General features: G+C 46.7%; 1 protein-coding gene across 11 annotated transcripts in view; it reads right to left on the reverse strand.

Moving 5' to 3' along the window:
• The window catches only part of LOC129380471 (uncharacterized), an 89288-nt gene extending 67309 nt beyond the window's left edge, over nucleotides 1-21979 (reverse strand). For all 11 annotated transcript variants that reach the window (XR_008608527.1, XR_008608526.1, XR_008608524.1 and 8 more), the window contains exons 1-2: nucleotides 21817-21979; nucleotides 7782-7870 (exon numbers count right to left, since the gene is read on the reverse strand). Coding sequence is in view for 5 of the 11 variants with exons in the window: in XM_055061515.1 (XP_054917490.1) it covers nucleotides 7782-7870; nucleotides 21817-21819 (92 nt within the window). In the remaining 6 variants the exon portion in view is untranslated. The remainder of the gene's footprint in view (nucleotides 1-7781; nucleotides 7871-21816) is intronic.
• Between the last annotated feature and the right edge of the window lie 386 nt (nucleotides 21980-22365).

Below are 22365 nucleotides of genomic sequence, written 5' to 3' on the forward strand. Positions count from 1 at the left end.
TCCATTGGTACGCAAATAAAACAGATGCAACGACCACAAGACCGGACTCCACGGGCACTATTATAGTGTACTGTCTTGTGCTCTTTGTGTCTGCTTTATTTGCGCTACGAAGACTTCACCAAGTATCAACCGAATAGCCCAAGAACAAGTTATTTTGTAAGCACGCGAAATTGTCAAGGATCAACACGCATTGTACCTTTGACATGTATTTACGTCTCCTGTACGTAACAATACACAAATTTTCGCTTAAAGGTACGTCGCTCAAAATGAGACGGGAGGGTTTTGTTCGGCTCACAGTTCTCCCAGAGCAAGCTTTGATATTCACGCGTTTCACTTTTTGCTGATTTTGTACGACCAAATCTGCGTAGACGTGTTAGCGAAGGTGGCCGGCCAACGACAAACAGGTCACGTGCGAAAAAACTTCGTCGATTCGGCCCTGGATTTTCAAGAAGTGATGCTTGCCACGTTGATTTGAACAGTTCAGCAATGAGTGGTATTTTTAGCTTTTCAATTAAATTACCGAATGCGCACAGAGAAAGAGGACAGTGTTACAGCATTTTACTCGTCATCATTTCTTCGCAGCAACACGAAAAGTTCTTCGACGAAGTCAGACAGTAGTAAAACGGTATAATACCTACCCTCTTAGCAGTGCACCGTTTTTAATGCGCGAGCATTCTTTGGCGCGTACCTCGGAGAAACCGTTTCTGTCCCGTAACGCCTTGTAACTGAGAAATAAGTGTGTAATTAGTCAAGTTAAGGCATTTAATCGTTATAGTACTGTAACTGTAGATGGGACTCGTAGCTTTAGAATTGATAAAAAGAAAAATTGCTCACGTCGCCGTCGCCTCGACATAGTCGTTTGAGGCAATAAAAAAGTATAACATGATAAGAATAACTGATTGGTAGATGTGGTTTCACAAAAAAACGCGTTGTGGCAGCAGTCAGGCTCAGTTTCTACGATCGCCTTGAAGGGGTCGCATGTGCCAAGACGAGCACTTACAATGGCACCAAAGAAACGTAAGCTTGGTGAAACGAAGAAGCGGCGTAGGAGCACTGAACGACAACGGAAATATCGTAGTCGGCAGAAGGAAGTCGTAAACTCCCCCCCCCCCTTACTCCTTTCCCGCGGAACAGAAAGTTTCAGTCTGAGAATTGGAGAAAGCACAGAATCGGGAGCAGAAGAGTACAGAGGGCCTATTTCCAATAATTACAGCATTTACAATAGCGAATATTAGCACCATTTCATCAGGCATTTCGCGTCCCATATAGGGGACACACCGACTAGTGGACATGAATAGTCATGAGCAGATAATTAATGGGAGTACATTTCAAGAGGCGCAAGCCGACGAGCTATTCTATCTAGTAAGATTAAAGAAATTTTCGAAGGCCTTAGCTTTGTTCACGGCCGGTGCCAAGCGTTTTCGAAATGAACACACAAATTCATCCGCGCCGCTGCTCCCCCCAGGCACATATGCTTTTGATAGGTACACAGAAATTACAGGAGCGGCGAGAGAGAAAAAAACTTTATTGAAGGGAAAATCGACAAGCATGCGAAAAGCTGTCTGAAGCAACCTCACATTTTTCTTTGTTGAAAAAATGGCGGAAAAAAAAATGAGGTTTTGCGTGCCAAAACCGCGATCTGATTATGATGATGTGGTGAAGGTGAGAGAATGGAGACCTTGTCGTTCTCTGGAGAATAGGGTGCCTCGATGTCGGCGCCACCTCCCGCCATGGTTCGAGGCACCCTACTGGAGGAGGACCAGCCCTTGCTCTGTGCCTGTCACCGGTTGCGCACACAGTGCACCACTGGTGAGATACACGACGGGCACAAAAGGCGCCAAGGACAAAGGTGGCGAAAAACTGTGGACAAAGGAAGAGCGTCTCGTCACTGCCCGATCGCTCGACCCCAGACGGCCGTGGCCAGCCGCCTATAGCTCACCCACACCCCGTCGTAACACATGCTGCTTGCCGCAGAGAGCCCGGCCTAACAAAACGTCTCTGCAGTCTTCAGACAAGCCGGTTATCAGGAGACACGACAGTTCTCTCGGAGCTGCTAGCTCTTATTTTACTGCTAACTACGGATGCCGTAGTTTTGACAAAAGGTTCTCACACAGAAAGCAGCCCTGCTTCGCACTGTCTGCCTCATCGATTCCCAAATGTGATCAATTAACGATATGCGTCGCGTGATGAGGACTACAATACTACGATAGCAAGTATACTTCCAAACATCTCTTCAAACAGGTCGGACAGCAGGTCACCGAAAGTGAGCGAAACTTGTATCGTATGACACTATCGAAGTTCTAGCGCAAAGGTTCATTCCTGGATATTTAAAATCAGAAGAATATAGAATGCCCACAAAGACGGAAGCGCGATTGAGCAATAGGCGACTTGCCCGCCCTCTTCCGTACGTAGCCGTGGCCGCACCACTCACTTCCAAGGTCTGGTTGGAAAATAACGCTTATCTCAGCGGTTACCTGGCTGCAACAGATCCCTTTTTGTTCTTTGCCTTTCTTTCCAGCGCCTTTCTTTTTCTCGTTACTTTTTCTGCGACAAGTAATGGTTAAAGGAAACGCCAGTCCTTTCTGCGTACACGAAAAACGGATAGACTGCGGATTTTTATAGACCATTTGCAAAAATCCAAGTTTGCAGTCTTGGCCGGATGTTTCGCATTTTAGTTGTTTTATTTATTTCGTACATACTGCCAATCTGTAGCTCTTCTCTACAGACTTTTTCCTCCATTTAGGTGCGGTCTCTCAAGGGGAGAAGCGCGAGCTCAAAGGCTTTATAATTTCTGGCAAAATTTATTGTCCTCATGGTTCCCGACCCCACACCCAGCCGGCGGGAGGAAATGCATTGTTGCGATTCAAGTGCTTTTGGCATCACCGAAACCTGGAATATCGAGTAGTGAAGTTTGAAGTGGTAAAGGCAAAGCTGTTCAATGGTAAGAATACGTGGCTCTGCTAGTCTGTGGACGAGATTATTGTGGTTCGAAAACACATATCACGCTCTTCAGCAGAATATATAGGCAAAGGGCGGGTGACGATGGGTTACGTCGCTCACTATCGATTTTTAAAAGATTTTGCGCATATTTATTTATTTATTTATTTATTTACCCTCAAGGCCAATGGCATTACAGAGGGGAGTGGGAAAAAATACAATCATAAAGAGAACAACAAGATACAGTAAGTTACAATAACAACTTCAAACAGGCATGAACTTAAACAATGGTGGTTAGTGCCTCGCGAAAACGTTGGTTATCAATTATTGATGCAATGTCAGCAGGAAGGTGGTGTCACTCGATTGCTGCGCGCGGAAGAAAAGATTCAGAGAAAGTTTTTGTTTTACAAAATGGAATACCTACCTTATGGCGATGATCAATGCGTTGGGACATATATTGCGGTGATAGAATAAATTTGTCGTGAAGAACAGTGTGGTAGTATATCTTATAAAATAAATTCAAGCGGCTAAGTTTTCTACGCGTGGCTACAGACGGAAGGGAAAGGCTGGCTTTCATGGTTGCTATGCTAGCAGTGCGATTGTAGTTGGAGAGAATGAAACGAGTCGAGTTATAGTGAAGACGTTCCAGGAAAGTAAATAATTTTACATGCATAGGATCCCAGACAGAAGCAGCGTATTCAAGCTTTGGTCGTATTAAGGTTTTGTAAAGTGTTAGTTTAACGAAGATGGAACAGTGAAAAAGTTGCGAAGTAAGTATCCTAGCATACGGTTAGCATTGTTAATAATGTTTTCTGTGTGCACTGTCCTATTTAGATTACATGATATATTAACACCTAAGTATTTAAAAGATGTGACGGACTCTAGTGGAACGTTGTTAAAAGATAACTAGGAGGACTGCTAGTGTGTCGGCCGACACGCATAATCTTACAATTCTTTTTGTTACGTTTAGATGCATTCGCCATGTTTTACACCATCTAGATACAGTAGCTATGTCACATTGGAGAGTGTTAGTATCCCTATCGGTATCAACTTCGCAAAAAAAATTACACAGTCATCGGCTTGTAATGCTGCAAAGGCTTGTAAAAACAAACAACGCTAAAAACGGGGCTAAACAGGAAGACAGAAGACAGTGTGCTGTCTTGTTTTGTTTGGCATCGCCTTTAGCGCTGTTCGTTCTACCAAGCCATGTGCCAACTAGGTCATCAACAAGCGTTATATAAATGCTTCACTTTGTAAACGAAATGTTATGCTCTTTTTTTTAATATTATGATTTTTAAGAATAGCATAAGGACGATAGCATTATTTGATGCGAAGTGGCTTCACGCACGCCTTAGCAATGGGAAGTTAAGGAAAGTGTTGTTTCGGCAACGTAAAAACGCGCATTCTCGTTGTTAAAGCATGCTTTTCCGGAGAGTGCTTAGGAGTTAGTCACTGCGTGGTGAACAGCTTTATATATATATATATATATATATATATATATATATATATATATATATATATATATATATAGAGAGAGAGAGAGAGAGAGAGAGAGAAGGGGGAAGCGGAGGAGTGGTAGGGGAGAACCAACTCCCGAAATAATGTTCTGGCTACGCCACTGCCTACGGCTATACTTTTTCTTGACAGACGTTTCACGTACTTTGCGGCTTAGAGCGCGCATAATGACCTCTCTCAGCAGGATCTCAAACGTAGGCAAAGGGGCAGCTTCTGTGGTCTACTGAAAACGTCGCCCAGCAAAGGTGTGACTCTTCGCTTTCGCGCTCCGAACAAGCTAAAAAGAAGTACCTGCTGCGAGGAACTTGGAAAAAAAAATGTTTTCACGCTGGGCCCAGCAGCTGAAAGCCTTCGGCAGCCTGGAGCTCTGTTTACATGAACTATAGACGTGAGTGGGTCGAGTCAGAAGTAGAGCTGACCCAGCCGGACCCGATCGCGTCTAAGAGCATCTTGCCTAACGCATTGGGTTAGTCAACCCACCATTTGCAAGCGGGCCCGGCTGACCGCGAACTCGCCTTGGCGATCGCTCGGCCCGACCTCTCTCTGCTCCTTGAAGCTATCAAGTTTGTGTGCTAGGCTAAACGCGGATACGCGCAAGCCACGTGGGTGCGACAAGACTCACCGAAAACCGTTTGCTGCTTGTGCTGAAGGGATGGTTTACTGCATCCACTTGGACTGTGGCAAAGAGTATGTGGGACAGACGGGCAGCTGCATCGGTCAGCGATTACGTGAGCACAGAAACAACGTTGAAAAACTAGCCCTATCAGGCCACCTTGCCGCACATTGCGCATGCAGCGGATGCAAGCCTCTGTTTTATCGCACTCAATCACTAGCTATACACCGTGACCAGCTCTCCAGAGAAATAGTAGAAGCTGCAGATATTAGGAATAGGGATTGTGTTAGTTGCCCTTCAGTCTCCTTATCGGAGAAAGAAATGTTGTTTTTGTCGCGTTAGCCGCCTGTGTCAATTGATCTTGCCGGGTTTATTTGTTTGTGTCTTCAAAGTCAAAGTCAAAGTATTTTATTTAGACATCAAAACAGTTGCCTAAGAAGCAGACATAAAGGTACTTAATGCCTGACAGAGTATCAGCCCCCCACAATGACCTTCTCCCTTCCTTTTGTGCGGTGACATATATATCAGCTCTCGTGCAATAAACACTCAGTTGTTAGTTAGCGCTGTGCCCCGCCTTTTCTTTCGTCGTCCATGTGCTTCTGCGCTACTGTGTAAATAATGTCATACCAACTAGCCCACCAGTCTGTCCTTTTGAACACGCTAGCGTCTACATGAAAGCGTCTAGCAGTTTTCGGCGCGACAACCAGAGTCGACACGACTTTATCGGGTTCATGTAAACGTCGCTTTGGTTGTCCCGAGGGCTCGCTTCGTCCGTCCTTCTTGCTCTTCTTTCTAGTTTTGTTCCTATATAGCTCTGGTCAGCTTCTCTGTCCTTCACTCGCCTTCTTGTATGTTTAAGAAACTTGGTTGTTTCTCGTTGAACGCAACGTTGAATGATCCTTTAATGGCGTCCAGCCTTGCTATGATGGCGTCCAGCCTTGCTATGATGGCGTCCAGCCTTGCTATGATGGCGTCCAGCCTTGCTAAAAGCATGGCAAAAACAGAACAAGCACAGATTGGCTGTTCCAACCAATGCAACAGCTTTTTGCAAAGTGGTTGGGAGGGGGTGCTTACGAAACGATATTCTCATTCTCTGCAGACTCGCCCAGTGTATCGTGCGGGAAAGCTTTGTTGTTCAGATGTTTGTGTTGCGCTTTCAAGAAGCACGACGATTTCTAGTACGAATCACCCATACGTAGCCTCTTGTTTAGGACTATAGCGCAATACATGACACACCTAGAAACAAAGGACAGTTCGACGATACATATCACAGGCGTCCTCCTTCATGTCCCTTTTTTTTGTGCGCAGTCTATTGTGCTAGCCCTATATATTAATAAAATATGTCTCGCCAGGCTTGCTGTTGCTCTATGCCGCCTCTCTGTCGGTAGACGTATCAGGTGTGCCATGAAGCGTATGAAGCATGTAAGCGCCCCATTTCATCAGACGACAGCGTCACATTCTGAAGCGTCCTACGCCGCTCAGTGCGCAAACGGCAGACGCTTCCCACGCGTGCACACACGCACGCACGCACGTACGCGGAGCGTCGGTTTCCTTCCGACATCATGCTGGGACTGTTCACATGGAGTCCTTCACTTACAGCCACGCGCACGCGTCTCTTTGGGAATCACCAGACCCTGCAGCCCAGCGTTCAGCCGGAACGCGTATCGTACGCGAATAAAAAGGAGGAAGAGAGGGGGGGGGGGGAACGCATCAGCTGCGCAGTTGACTAGAAAATGCATCGCTGCACGATTGATGCAAATGAGCCAGAGGGGCAGCATTTGTGTGCGTCTGCTCGTCAGGCATTGGTAGGCGTCGAGCCCCTTCGAATGTCGCCTACTGTACGGCCAACCTTTCAGGGCAGTCAGTTGTCAAATGCTTCAGATATTGGTCAACCTTCGTTAGAATGTTTTCTTCCCGTTATACCTCTAGCAGCTTCCTTTCTGGTTTCTTGAGCATTCGTTCTTCGGCAATAGGCTGCAGCTGATATGCTCGCTATTGACTGGAGTATACTGTACGACAAACACAAACACTTCGCGATTTTCGATGTCACATTCGGAAGACATGTCTGTCTGCGAAGAGCGCGACGCTGTGCATGCGTATTCAGCAAAGCGTGACTCACCAGTGCCACATTACTTCACCGCTCTGTGAGCTCTTTTCGGCCACACCCTGGACATTGCATCAAGTAATGACGTGCCCAAATGAAAAAAAAAAAAAAAAATAGAAAAGCTATTGACAAAGCACGGTTGGTGCGCAAGTGTATACAGCTAGACATTTGTCTTGAAGGCGGAGGTTTCATCAGAAGCGTGCCACTGCTATGAAACATTTAACGACGGATTAGTAAGACGGGTGGAGAAGAGCGCCGTGACTAATGTGCGACCTCAGGAAGAACTGAGCGTGGGCACATGATGAGAGTTTACAACGGAGAAAAAAGAAAGAAAGGTTATATAACTTTAACAGCAAAAGGAAAACTGAAATACGCGAAAATGTCTCTTTGAAAATGTCTCTTTGTCATTATAAACTATTGTGCCTGTTACAGAGCTCCGTAAGGCATCGGAATTGCCCCTGTAGCTGTTACAATTTTAGTAGATATTTATTGATAGCTACACATTAAGCACTGTCAACTTGTCCTAGTAAAAACTGAAAACTATATCGTAAAGAGATGAATACGGTCGCACTCGATATATGCATGGTAGCTTACGACAAACAATCGGCGTACCTGGAAAGGCTTGACATCAGTGGAAGGCTCGTGGCCTCTCCCTGCGTTCCTGTGGGACAGCGGCTTGTTGGAAACTTGGTGACGCGCCCCTGCAAATCAATGCCGAATTGCGTTGAAAGGAAGCACTGGTCGGCCCAGCTTGTCAGGCACACTGTAAAAATGTTTAGACGCTTAAGGGTGTTTTCTTGTCGCACTAATAACACCCATTACCGTTAGGGCTTTACAAAAATTTATAGAGGATGACAACGGAGCTCTAACTCGACGTGCGATGACAAAGATGTAGTTGAAAACTATGTAATCATTCTGACAGCCTTTAGCGCACTGAAATATCCGACAGGAGAGTTTCATATCTCTCTCTGTGAAATTCACTTGTCGGATATTTCTGTGCGCCCAAGGCTGTCAGAATGATTACATAGTTTTCAACTACGGCTTTTGTCATCGCACGTCTAGTTACAGCTCCGTTGTCGTCCTCTATAAATTTTCGTAAGGCCCTAACGGTAATGGGTGTTATCAGTGCGACAAGAAAGCACCCTTAAAGGTGTAAACGTTTTTACAGTGTAGCCCGCCTTTGGCTAACGCCTCCATACGTGCACATCACTATAGAGGACTTCAGTGGCAGGGTGAATCCAGTGTGACAAGCGTGAGAAGGCAATGGAAATGAACAGAACGACAACGACTTGGAAATGATTATTCGTTGTCCGCCTACATGAAGAAGCAACGAAGACAAAAAAAAGAGAGAGAGAAGAAGAAAACCCTAGTGGAGCAATTCAACCTTCATTAAGAGCTTCCCTCATTTTTTTGCTAAGCATTGTATTTGCTTTTGTATATTTCTCTCCTTTATTGCACTTTCCGGCGCGAGAGTTTTTAGTTGGCCGCCAGCCAGGCGCTGCTTCCAGAGAAGCCATCCCGAGAGAGAAGCACTTGACGTCGCCGCGAGACCGCTATGCAAAACGGGTTACGCATGGGCGAGACGCTTGTTGCGGCAGGCTGACGTCGAAGCCTGCGGCGACGCTTGTGCCGTCACGTTTAGCGCTGGGAAGAAAGCAAACTACGTGACAGGCCGAGCGTAAGCGCGTCTTCCGCCCATTATCAATTCAGGAAATGTGGTGCTAATCGTGAGCAGCAAGTTGTTGTGGCTTGGGCACGTGGCAACATTATGTCGAAACCAGCCGAGGTTGAAAGCATGAGCTTCCTGCTACTCCATTTCACTTCAATCTGGGCTTAGGCGCTATGAGTGATGAAAATGACTCGTATTTTTCTTCTTTCCGCGTGGAAGCCGCCGTTCGTTGTACTTTAAGTAGAAGCCCTCAGTGGACTGGACGTTTTCGTCTACGATGATCGCGATACTACTCTTGCAAACGTTAGCTTTGCCCTCATGCCCTCAACGTCATTGCCCTGTTCAATTCCAACGGCCGGGATGCAAACCGGTACGTGGGTCGATAACGACGACGGGCCCGCATTGTGTTAAAGAGGAAAGTTAAAGACGGAATTCGATGGTGTTACTGCAAATATATATGAAGCGCAAGCGGCGTATTAGCGAGGTTTGGTGTTTTGGAGATCCAGTTTCCTTCCTCCGTGTGGAGATCCGTAGACCCCGTTTGGACTCATCGCTTACATTGAGGTGGCGCCTATAGTGGGTCCTTATTAGAACGACCTCGCAAGAGAACTGCCTGAAAGTAATCGACGGTCACGCGGACCAAGCTTCCCAGTGTTTCGGCTCGTTAACCTTTTGTACAAATGAAAATAATGATCAGACGCGGTGCTATTTTTACACGACACCGCTCTATTTAGACCCATGTTCGAGGGAGCGGCAATTAGGACGGCCGCATTAGGCGCAACACGGGGAAAGGGCGCGCACATCCCCACCCTCATCGATCGAAGCCTACTTAACGCACCGATGAGCACACGCCCGTTTCGACAGCCACGGGTGGAGCGACGCCCGAAGGCACTGCTCATTCATATTTGAAGCCCCGCACAATGACCACCGGTCTGCGCGCTGAGGAAAGCTGGTGGAGGTCGCTCCCAGCGAGCGGAGGAGTAAGGCTTCTTTCTGGGGGAAAAAAAGAGTGAAAAAAAGAAAAGAGAAAGAGAAAGGCTGTGAGACGAGTGACCTCGTGCACGGAACCCGCTCGGTGCCACAACAGGGAGGCGAGTGACAGGCCCGCGACAGCGTCCCATGAAGCGCGCCTTTCTATACCTCTACCCTTCCGTGACGGGCCGACTCCCTGACGCCGCCGATTCCCCAGCGGCTCCCTATGGTTCTGCGCGGGTACAGACATTCCCCAGACAAGTGCCTAGGACTGTGTGCTCGCGTATGTTTGTGTTTGGGCTGCAGCGGCTACAAGAAATTAGCGAATGATGCATTATTAAAGTCGTACTTTGTGACATGCGTAACGATCTATCATTACAGTAAAAATGGGCTCGTTTATCGCATGGCTGTTATATAAGTGTTATTGAACATTACCGCTACACGACAGCTACACCTGCGATGAGAGAAGCCGTAGTTGAAAACTGCAAAGTAATTTTGACAGTCTGGGGCGCACCGAAGTATCTGTCAAGAGAACTTTGACAGCGATAGCTATTAGTTTATTTCATGGAGTTTTCGTGTCGTCTGTCATAGCTATCATCGCACAATGTTTACATGCGACAAAAGGTTGCCAAAAAATTCATTTGTACCGATCTACGATTCGATCTTACCCCTTAAGTGTCACGGGTGTCAGCTATTAAACAAACCAAATACTCTTAAGCGTACAAACATTTTTACTGTGTGTCTTAGTGTATTACACTTCGTCCTTTCTCTCCAACTTTCCATTCGCATCCATGCTTAACGTGAGACAGTTAAGGTACCCACAGTCTTTTCTATTTCCATGAATTTTCTTCTTTTTCCCTGTTGTTTACAAAAGGTACCACCACCCAACGCGACTTTCTCTGTTGTGAAGAGAGAGGGAGCAAGTGACAATCGCCGTGACAGTTTATCTGCAACATTTTTCGCGAGATCGAACGTAGATTGTTGCCTCGTTTTCTGACTATATTCAAAGACACTACAGTTACATACGACGCAGCCTTTCTTATGTGTTTTAGAGCCTCTCATGACTTTCGTAACGCCGGCGGAGCGCCACTTTCATCATCTATAACGCTCCTTCACGCCACGATACTGGTAGTTGAAAACTATCTGATGTACTCATATCATGTTCAGTAGCAGGATTAATCTAAACGAGGGCAAAAAGGGATAGACTACCCCCCACCCCTCCCCAATGAGAGGATCTTTATTAGTGCTTATTATAACTGTTTGGACGGCGGTGGGTCCGACGAATGCGTTGCGATCAGTAGCTGCCACAAACCTGCGCAACGGGTGATGAAAAGGTCTTCCCATCAGACAATGAGAAAGACATTAGGCCCTTTGTTCTGTCCACGCCCAAGGCCCATCTACCCATACTGAGTCGCCTTCGCATCTGTGAGCGGATTAACAAGAATCGGACGAACCACCACGCACGTGATCGCAACATCGTCGCCATTTACTCAGAACCACAGTGTGTTCTGAGAAAATGTAAGGTCATTTCTCGTAACTTACCCCAAGCTTCTGTGCTATGCTATTTTTTATTGTATGCGCACAGACAGCTGACCGTCGGCAATGCATGCCCCCTTGGTGCCGTTTGTTTATTTTGCACCGTGCTAGACTTCGTGGTCGGTCGTCGAATGGACGACGATGACCTTTAGCGGACTTCGAGTACCAGAGAGTTCCGAGTTAGATCGGGGTATTGCACTTCTGGGACACCACGTATGGTAAGTGTTTAAGTTTTAACTAAGTAGTTGGGTCCGGGAGCGGAGGCCTGTTAAAGAATAAAGGATGCAAAAAACGAAGATGCCACCTTGACATTACCGCACGAGCCTTTATGTGACTACATGCGGCCTTTAAGGGGATACATAGTTGTTCATCAGGGAAAGGTTGCATTGCTTCCTAAAGTAAATAAGGACGTACGCACCTGGTAATCTTTGATTACTATACCTGCATAGAAATGACTCGTATCACGCGAAAATGCATGACGCAACACTTACATAGCTAACGCCGTAGCTTCGGCACGAAATAAAAAATAAAAAAAGCAAACACGTAGAAAACGAGCAGTTTGCCGTTTGTTTTCTCTGTTATTTTCTCTGTTCATCACCTTTTATTACATTGTTTTTGCTAAAGAAATGAAAACAGGTTTCGGAAGAATACGAAGCCTAACTAACTGAGCCTTCGACACTGGCATGCAAATTGACACTAACCGATGGTCATACTATGCGAAATGTGTCAACCTTGTCACTCCACCACCACCAATTGCGTGTTTTCTTTAGGTCAATATACTTATTGTATCGTATTGTAATAAGCTTCACCTCACAATATTTAGTGAAAAAAAATTTAACTGAGACGGAGTGCGTCATTTACATTTCGTCATAACTTTAAAAACTAAGTCCAACGAAAAAATTGCCACGAAGCAAATGCACCGGAAATGACCACAGAACTTTCGTTAAACAAATAAAGAAAATAAATTATGTTTGCGCTAATTCGTAAGGATTTCAAGGAATAGCTATTCTTCTATTTGTTGTAGGTTGTCAAAAATTACTAAGTTGGCTCTTATTAAAAATTTTCTTTAATTGGATTGCTTCTCTGACTCGGGCATTTTCTTTTTCTGCTTCAAAAGCGGCGCACAATGGCTCCATTATGTGCTGTTTTTCTTAGCGACATGTAGCAGGGACGAGCGGGAGAAAAACAGCGCCAAAGCTGCAAGAACCTCCTCTTACTTTTCTGCGTTCGGCCGTTGATTTATATGTGAGGTGGTCCTGGGCAAAGATATGCTAGACAACACGTGCAATGAATCAGTGTGTTTTCTTTTAAAAAAAGCACAATCAAATTAGTTTTTGTTTGAAGAGAGCAAATTAAAAAAATAATAATAATGGCAAAGCTTGCCTGCCCCAGCCGTCACCGCGTTGCGTTATATTTTGTCCTCACCCGTCCGGGCCTTCCCAAATGTAAAATCGCAAGTGAGACCGACATCTCTGCCCTGATGTAAATAAGCCATCTCTCTTTCGTCTTGGCCGCGAAAAAAAAAAAAAAAAACTCTGTGACGAATACGAGTCCCCGGGCTGACGTGCCTTTTTCCACTGTGGGATGTGGGTCCTGTGATCCCAGAAAATATGGCCGTAATAAATGATGAAAGAACAATTGTGAAAAACGCTCACTTCTCTTGGATTATTCTGCCACACATAAAAGGGAGCTTCACATAAGGGGCACGTTCCTTATTCATTTGAGAGAGAGAGAGAGAGAGAGAGAGAGAGAGAGAGGGGGGGGAGGGGAGTTAGAAAGAAAAGAAGGGCAGGGAGGTTAACCAGACGATACTTTTCGGTTTGCTACCCTGCACTGGATTCTGAGCCTGAATGTCCAACGAGACTGAATGACCGGCGAGACGAAATGCTCAGCGAGACTGAATGTCCAACAAGACAGCATATACAACTATACAAGAACGAATGCTTCGATCTTCTAGACTATTTAGGGCTTCGTCTGGAGTACCTATATCAGGGCAACATTCTTCCGCACGCAAATCTAGCAGTCAGTGCAAGCTACACAGTTTCATCTGCCAGGCCGTGAGGGAAGGAAGTAATTGCGCAAGTACTAAATGTATAAGAACGCGTCATTATTTGGCAGTCATCAACTTTGGCAGCGCCTCCAGAACACCAGAGGGGCAACGGGTGCACCCCAGAGGTGATAACCGGACCACCCTGATTCCAGCTTCGATCGGCCGCTGCCCCTTGCGTGCCCTGGATACCCTGCGCACCCCGCTTCATTATAATGTCAGGTGCTCTCCTGAGGCCTCCTTTTTCCGGTTACATGTGATCTACTGAAGCAGTAGTTGTCAAAAGAAAAATCATGGCCCGGTAAATATGTATCCTCGCCCGGTGTCTATACCTGGCAATTTTCTTCTGAACTTTCTTTTTTGTGTACCTCACGCCACTGCGCACTCAGTGTCATAGATAAACGGTCAGGCTTCGCGAGCCAACTTACTAGCTGGGCGAGTTGTCCCAGTCGAAGTACTACACAGTACTACACAAGTACGCCGCAGGACACATGCGCTTCGACGTATCTCAGAATTCATTGCCCGAAACCTAATAACCCATGAAGCTGATCATTGCGTCGATAGTTCACAGCCTCCGCACCGACCTATACTATGAGTGCTAATTATCTCCCAGAACTGCCGCGGTATAATTGCTGCAACATAATGTTATACTGCATATCGCAGTATTAAGTGACATGCGGCTTGACTACTGGACTGTGACACTGAGTCGTGTAGTCAAGAAGTGTAATTAGACCAACTTACGTTACTTCATTCTATCGATGGAGAAATATGCTGTGACAGATGGTCACGAGCATCAACGTCGGCTTACATTGCGTATACAGTTTGGATTATGCGTATATCTTGGCCATTGGGTACTTCTCTGCACTACATGCGCCGCACCATAGACAAAGGCCGACGATCTCAAAGGCAAACTGAGTAACGCGGTGACCCTTGTGCACTGTTGCAGGAAGACTCTTGCCCCTTACCTCCCCCTTCCCCCCTTTTCGTTCAGTTCCGTTCTATATAAACATCCCGGTGCGCCCTGAGAAGCCTAGCTGGGACAAGGGAGTCACGGAGGTTGCGAGGATATTTATACAGGAACCCCGCCTCACGCTTCCAGCTCCGCTCGCGTTGGCGACGAAGTCGAGGCCGACGTTGGTCGAGACAACGTGGCACGTGACGAGAATCTTAATGCGCCGGCGCAGACGTGGGTTTTGCGCCCATTTCCGACACCCCCGAGGCCGATAGGGAGCAGCGATTTGGGCAGACACCTGATGAGGAACCGGCACGAACGAAGCCTACACGTACGGCCTATACAGAAGCGCCTCGCGCAGATGACTTTTCGTGCGTCGATGATGCATTCGCTGCTGACTGCGGCCCCCCGGGATGTTGACGACCGGCGCCGCGGGGTCGTTGCTGCAGAAGCGCTCCCCCTTCGCGGGGTCGGTGGCTCGCCGGGAGGCGCAGCGCGCAGCGGTGAATCGCTCTCGGTGCACCAGCCTCGTCAAACGGTGTCGCATACATCGGCGCAGTGCTGCTCGAGCTCTGATTGCACTGGCGCGCACCGGTCAAATGTGTGCGGGACGATTCGTCGCCCGAAACTGAATTATACAGAGTTCCAATGATGATTATGAAACGACTGAGCGCTGCGGAAGACGAAGACCTACCTGAACGCCAACGGCGCAAGACGGGCGCAGTCTGCGTTTTTGTCTGGTCGTCTTCCTTAGCGTTATAATCGTGTTTCATAATGTCAGCAACCATTTATCGCAGCTTTCAACGTGACCCACCGCGGTGGCTTAGCCGCTATGGTGTTGCGCTGTAAGCACGAGGTCGCGGGATTGAATCCCGGCCGCGGCAGCCGCATTTAGATGGGGGCGAAATAATAATAATAAAAAAAAAACACTCATGTCCCGTGCATTGGGACACGTTAAAGATCCCCTGATAGTCAAAATTTATTTATTTATTTATTTATTTATTTATTTATTTAAATACCTTCAGGGCCTATAGGGCGTTACAATTAAAAGCGAGTGGTAACAATAAATATTACAAAAAAGAAATACACAAAGCAAATATCAAGTAACATATTCAAGCGCATTTCTGAAGTCACTGGGGTCCGTAATAGATACAATGGAGGTGGGCAAGTGGTTCCAATCGTTATAAGTTTGAGAAACGAAAAAATGAAAGCGTTAGTTAGTGTGACAACGAGGAACAAACACTTTATGACGATGGTCGATATGAGATGATATGAGTGAAGGAATGGAAAGTAATTCTTGCTTAAGACGAGGGTTATGGTAGTCGATCTTATGAAATAAGGAGAGACGTGCTATTTTCCTGCGCGAGGAAAGGGACGGAAGCCGTAACGCTGTTTTCATATATGGAACACTGGATAGACGAGAGTAGTTCAAAAAAATGAAGCGTCCGCTACGATTTTGTACAGCTTCAAGGTGTTAATAAGACTTCCAGTAAATGGATCCCACACAGTTGATGCATATTCTAGTTTGGAACTAACGAAAGTTTTATAAAGAAGGCGTTTAATAGAAGAAAGGGCGAATGAAAAGTTACGGCGCAAGTACCCAAGCATGTGGTTGGCATTATTGACAATAAAATTAATGTGTGGCTGCCAAGACAGGTTAGAAATAATGTGGACCCTTAAGTATTTGTAAGTGGTCACTTCTTCGAGAGCGGAACCATTTATGTTATACCTACAAGCGTTAGTGCAAATTTTACGAGAAATTTTCATTAGTTTGCACTTCGCGTTGAGTTTGATTTTCCATGTGTTACACCAGTCAGAAATATTCTTAAGGTTATTCGGTAGTAGTGATGTGTCAGTATCAGAGGAAATCACGCGATATACAACACAGTCGTCTGCAAAAAGCCTAATAGAAGAGTTAATACAACCATGTAAATCGTTTATGTAAATTAGAACAAGGGGCCCAAAGACATTACCTTAGGGCCCTCCTGAAAGGACAGGACAGAGAAAAGAATGGTAGCCATTAGCAGTTACAAATTGCTGTCGTGTTAACAAAAGGTTTCTTATCCATGCAAGAATTTTAGGGTCAAGAGTTAGTTTACTAAACTCAAGATAAAGTAGTTCATGGCAGACAAGGTCAAACGCTTTAGAGAAAGCTAAACACACAAAACCAATATAAAATCCCAAGTCTAGAGCTACTAGGAGTTCTTTAGTAAAAGAAATTAATTGCGTTTCACAGGAGAATGTCTTTCTGAAACCATGCTGACGAGATGTGAAAAAAGAATTAGCCTCAAGAAAGTTAACCAGGTAAGAATAAATGACATGTTCAAAGACCTCACAAGGGACACTGGTTAATGACATTTGGCTATAATTTAGCGCACAATGAGGGTCACTAGATTTAAACAAAGGCACCACTTGCCCACCTTCCAATGACAAGGCAACACACCAGAATTTAAAGCCTGCGCGAAAAGTTCATAAATAAAATGGACGAGTAAGCAACCGTACTTTTCAAAAAGTTTGCATTTACTCCATCGACGCCGCATGATGACGCAACCTTTAAACTGTCAATAAGCCCAAAGACACCATCGTAATCAATTACTACAGGAACCATTGTAGGAAAGTTCGCATCACAAGATTCTGGCAGGCACTCAACACTAATGTGGAGTTCCCCACCACCGCGTACCTCATAATCAAATCATTGTTTTTGGCACGTAAAACCCCAGAATTCAATTCAAGTGAGCCGCTTGCACCAAGTCATCCACCATCTTCCAGAGTCGCTGTTTTGATTTGGTATTTTACCTTCGCTTTTCATTTATCCGCTATAGTAAGCAAGTATAAGCGCAGTTAAGGGGAGGCGTAAACACGGGACCAAAAAGAAGACGACACTGACGGGACGACCGCTCGTCTCGTCCGTCTCGTCTCTTTTTGGTCCCGCAGTAAATTTAGCCCTTTACATATCCTAATACGATCCGCTAACTAGCCCGAAAGACTACTCTTGTAAAGTATAAGCGGAGGTTTGGTGTGACACAGTGCAAAAGCGCCACAACATTTGTACGTTGACGTCTCGCTATCACGACGAATCGCTGTCGCGGCGCAGAAAGCGTTGCGAGACTAGATATTATTGCCGTAATCTAACTTTTCGTGTCCGTGAAAAATAAGCATAATGCGAAGAGAACAATGGCAGTGCAAAATGACGAATGCGTAGAAATGAGATATTGGCACGCTTCGACTTCCAAAATAGTGCAAGCTGTTGCTGAGCTTCCGTAGCATATTGCATGATAATAGTTCGTGTATCGAGTAACAGAAGTCAGTTCAAAAACGAGGATGCCGATCAACGGGAGATTTCTCGTCTTTCGTGCGCATCAATGCAAAGACGGGGGCACGCGGTGGCAACCGCCCTGCATACTTGGAGACCCAAGTGTCAACAACACGCCGTTCGGGGCATCGCCAGCGTGTGCTCTTCCTGCGTACGAAGAGCATCGCGCGGCACTATCGCGATCCGGCAGGGCTCAGCGCGCTCCCACACAGGTCGCCACCACGAGGCAAGCGCCCGCGAGACGCGATGCCGCAGCCGCCCGCCGCTGCCGCACGAATTAATCTTGCGCCCCCACCCACGCAGGAAGCGCGCGCCCTGCCATACACTCGGAGCGCGCGCGCGCATGTCGGCCATTGAGATGCGGCCGCTGTCGCCGCTCTTTTGTCGCCGACCCCGGCGACAAGAAGCGTTGGGGCCCGACGGGTGGGCCAAGCGCAACCGCGGTCAATAAGAACGGCGGCAGCGACTGCAAAGGCGACGTCGGAAGTGCGAGCAGAGTCGGGTGTCCCGACACGCGCATCCTTTTCGGTGGGGCGCGTTTGTTTGGCCGCTTTGCGTCAGCCCAGCGGAGCAGCGGCTGTCATCGCAAGTCACGGCTTTACAGAAGTGGAACGCGACTGGCAGCTGAAGTAGGAAGGGAGTCGGGCTAAGCATGCGTTTTACGGCTCGCGCCGTATGGGTGAACGGACGAGGTCGCTCGGGACTGAAGCGTCGCAGGTGGGCTCCGGTGTTGCGTGATTGTGGGCGGGCCCTCTCTCACTTGTGTGTGGATGTGTGTGTGTTCACGCATCCAGTTATGTGCACAGACGCCCTACATCACAGGAAATCAAGGAGGAATGCTAGAGGTCTGAACACTGAACTGAAGTAGTACCGCGGTAGTACTTAGTTGTCAGTGGCTGAGCTCACTGAGATAAACATTACGGGAGATAATCATAAGGCCTTTCGTTCGTAAAAGTCACTTGCCATTGGCCGGCCGCCTTCCCTAATAATGTGTTCAGTATCAGGATTGCCTAGAATTTTCGCTTACGAACAATTCTAGCCTAGCCCTATAGGTTATAGGGCAATTGAGAATTTTAAGCCCGCATTCATAGAAACCGCTTAATTAGATTTTGTGAATACGTGTTTAGAATTCTTAGTTGCCCTGTAACCTATGCGCCTGGTGTGATCTGTGAATGGTCACGAACACTTGGGTGCTATAACGTAAAGCTATTCCAAACTTTTCTATTCCAATTCTGCAATCAACACTCCGCGATTGGTAAAAAACTTTTTTGAACCACCCCCATTTCACCTGTCTGTTACGCGACGTCATGAAAACCGCGAGAGCTCCCCATCTGATATGACGTGTACACACTGATTATGCATGATTTGACTGAACAAAAGAAAAATAGTTATTTCTGATTCGACGCCTTCTCGCCATTAGCCCTCGGCTATTGGTCAAAAGCTTTCGGGCTGCACCCACTTCACTTACCTGTCACGCGACGTCACAAAACCGCAAAAACTCCCCGTGTCAAAGTGACGTGTACGCGTTAAAGATGCATCAATATGCCGAATAAAACGGAATTTTTTTTCCGAATAGCCGCAGGCTGCCCCGTTCCGAAAGGAATAAAAGATGGCTGCCGCCGATCGCTCAGGCACGGGCTACTCGCTCCTGCCAGAGAGCACGGGTTTATTTGCGTACAATAAGACTTTCTGCGTAGCCGTATAACGTTTTCGAGCACTTTCTGCACGTTTACGACCTCGTTGTGCCAACTCTTCTTTGCTGAGGATCCGTTTTAGCGGCATTCTGAACATTCCGTTGCAGGCCTCCGCGATTTTTAAACAGCCACCGCAAGGTAAGTAAGGGAAAGCAGACCAATCGCAGACGCCGGCACAACCCTCTTCATCCGGTTATCGATTCTCAATGCGCTGGCTCGGCCCCATCGAATCCCTCTTCTCTTGAGCGTGCTCCTCGCCTCTTGTCAGCCAATTAGATAAGACAAGCCGCTCAGTGTAGGCAGTGGTATTCGTTTTTAAAGCAAACAAAGGTTACCTCCTCTAAATGAGGAGAGCATTTGATTGGTCTCTTCAGACAAGCCTGCGGGTCACCGACCAATGCTTGCGTCGGCGGTTACGCAAATTTGACGTCAGGAGATTGGAATAAAAGCATATTGGAATAGTTTTACGTTATAGGGCCCCAGATCCGTTGAGCAATTTATTTACTTAAGTTCAAATTGGAAATAAATTTACAAGCAGGAATCTTGAATGTCAAAGAATAAAAAAATTGTGATTGCGAAGTGACGAGGGATGCTTAAGCTAAGAAGAAACAGCCACAAAAATATACCAGCTGGGTCCATATTTATAGACCATAATGGGGTTCATAACAACAGGTCCTGGTCAATCGTGATGGCGAAAGTAATATTAGCGAAGGGGGTTAGCCGACATCCGCCACAGCTAATAGCATGTCCAGCAACATAAGTGGCCGGAATTTTCTCAAGAACAATTCTGGCGTAGGGGATTTTTGTGAATGCGGACCCTGGGGCCGAATTCGTTTTTTCGTTCGTAAGCGCTCTTTGCCATTGGCTGGACAGCTTCTCTAATGTTATGTCCAGCATCTGAATTGGCTAAAATTTTGTGTTACGAATAATTCTGGCGTGTGGCATTTTTGTGACTACGGGCCCTGAATAATAGATAGATAGATAGATAGATAGATAGATAGATAGATAGATAGATAGATAGATAGATAGATAGATAGATAGATAGATAGATAGATAGATAGATAGATAGATAGATAGATAGATAGATAGATAGATAGATAGATAGATAGATAGATAGATAGATAGATAGATTCCTGTTACTACATACGCGCTTTAAATGATGATCACTGCACACACACACACGCACACACACACACACACACACACACACACACACACACACACACACACACACACACACACACACACACACACACACACACACACACACACACACACACACACACACCCGCCGTGGTTGCTCTGTGGCTATGGTGTTGGGCTGCTGAGCACGAGGTCGCGGGATCGAATCCCGGCCATGGCGGCCGCATTTCGATGGGGGCGAAATGCGAAAACACCCGTGTACTTAGATTTAGGTGCACGTTAAAGAACCCCAGGTGGTAGAAATTTCCGGAGTCCTCCACTACGGCGTGCCTCATAATCAGAAAGTGGTTTTGGCACGTAAAACCCCATGATTAATTATTAACACACACGCACGCACGCACACACACACACACACACACACACACACACACACACACACACACACACACACACACACACACACACACAAACACACGGAGTAGGAGTATTCATAACAACAGCTGTGGGGCATTCGTGATGTTGGACACACTTTATTAGCGAAGGTCAGCCGATGGAAAACAGCTCTTGCGAATGGAATATTTGTGAATTCGGCCCCGGCGCTTGCCGGTGCCTTTCGGTTATCTCGTATTGAAAATAGCAACCTCCGGTGAACTTAAAAAAGGAATCGGGCAACGGAACAAAACGCCAGAACAGCAGGTTTACGTATCAACAGCAACGTGGTATAGTACCGCTATACAAGTATGTTGCACGTACGTATTCAGAGTTGATAATGTATGGTGCCCTGGAGTCAACGTGTCTTTGAGCTGAATAATCGGACTGCAAGGGCCTGCGTTTGCGCCACAATTGCTTTAACCGTTTTAGAGACGTAATACTCCGCGTCCACCGAAAGCGTACGCATGCATGTGTCTTTCCTTCTTTTTTTTTTTTTTTACGTGATCAACGCAAAGCTCGAGTTAGCCGGCGACTGAAAGCACGTTTTATTTCATAATGGCCTGCGTGGCGGCCGAGCCTGTTTTGACAGCCGCGTACGGTATACGACTGTAACTTGCGCTCGCAACACCGCACTTTTCCATTGACGAAAAGGGAAACCGAATAGAATTTCATACGCTAGAGTCACGTGCCACTTGGCTCAGGTGCCTCTGCCGTCGGACTGACCTTCCAACCAGTGCTGGCAGCTTACATTTTTTTGCGCAAACATTGCGAGCGACTTATTTCAAGCTGAGAGGGCAGAAACAAAAGATTGACGAGTCTTTCACAGAGTTCAACATTCATACTCGAGCGCTTACTCTGACAAACAAGTGCAGTAATATCAGGCGCTTACCATATAGCCGCCGACGGACGTCAAAAGCGCGAATGGTAAAACAAAGACATTACTCGAGAAGCTGACTTGCAGGAAGTGCGCCGTATCCCAAACACTATTCGCGCGGCATCGCGACGCACCTCACGTACAGCTCTTTTGTGTCTGCGGGAGACACAGTGTTGCAGCGCTGCTTGTGCATTGGGCAATGCAGAGACAGCTGCACGCAAACGATTGCGCTCTTCGGCGTGAATCATCGCGCACCGCGAGCAGACTATTGTACGAAGGTCGGCGAGGATCGGCGGAAAGGAGCGATTGCCGCACAACCTGCCGACAGCATGTAAGACGCAAGCACCTGTTTTCATTCGTTAATTCATACATGCATTACGTTTGCTCGGTTACGTTCACGGACGTGTTGCCGCAATACCTTGCGCAAGCACGGGAGAGCCCATGGCAACCATTAGCGCCAACCTAAACGCCTGTAAACGGTCCTTAGTTAGGTGCTGATACCCTGCCTCAGTCATGGGGGCACATTACTGCCAACAGAGCCAAGCACAGCACGTTAACGGGGTT

This window comes from Dermacentor andersoni, chromosome 1 (genome assembly GCF_023375885.2).
Source record: "Dermacentor andersoni chromosome 1, qqDerAnde1_hic_scaffold, whole genome shotgun sequence".
Taxonomy (NCBI): Eukaryota; Metazoa; Arthropoda; class Arachnida; order Ixodida; family Ixodidae; genus Dermacentor; species Dermacentor andersoni.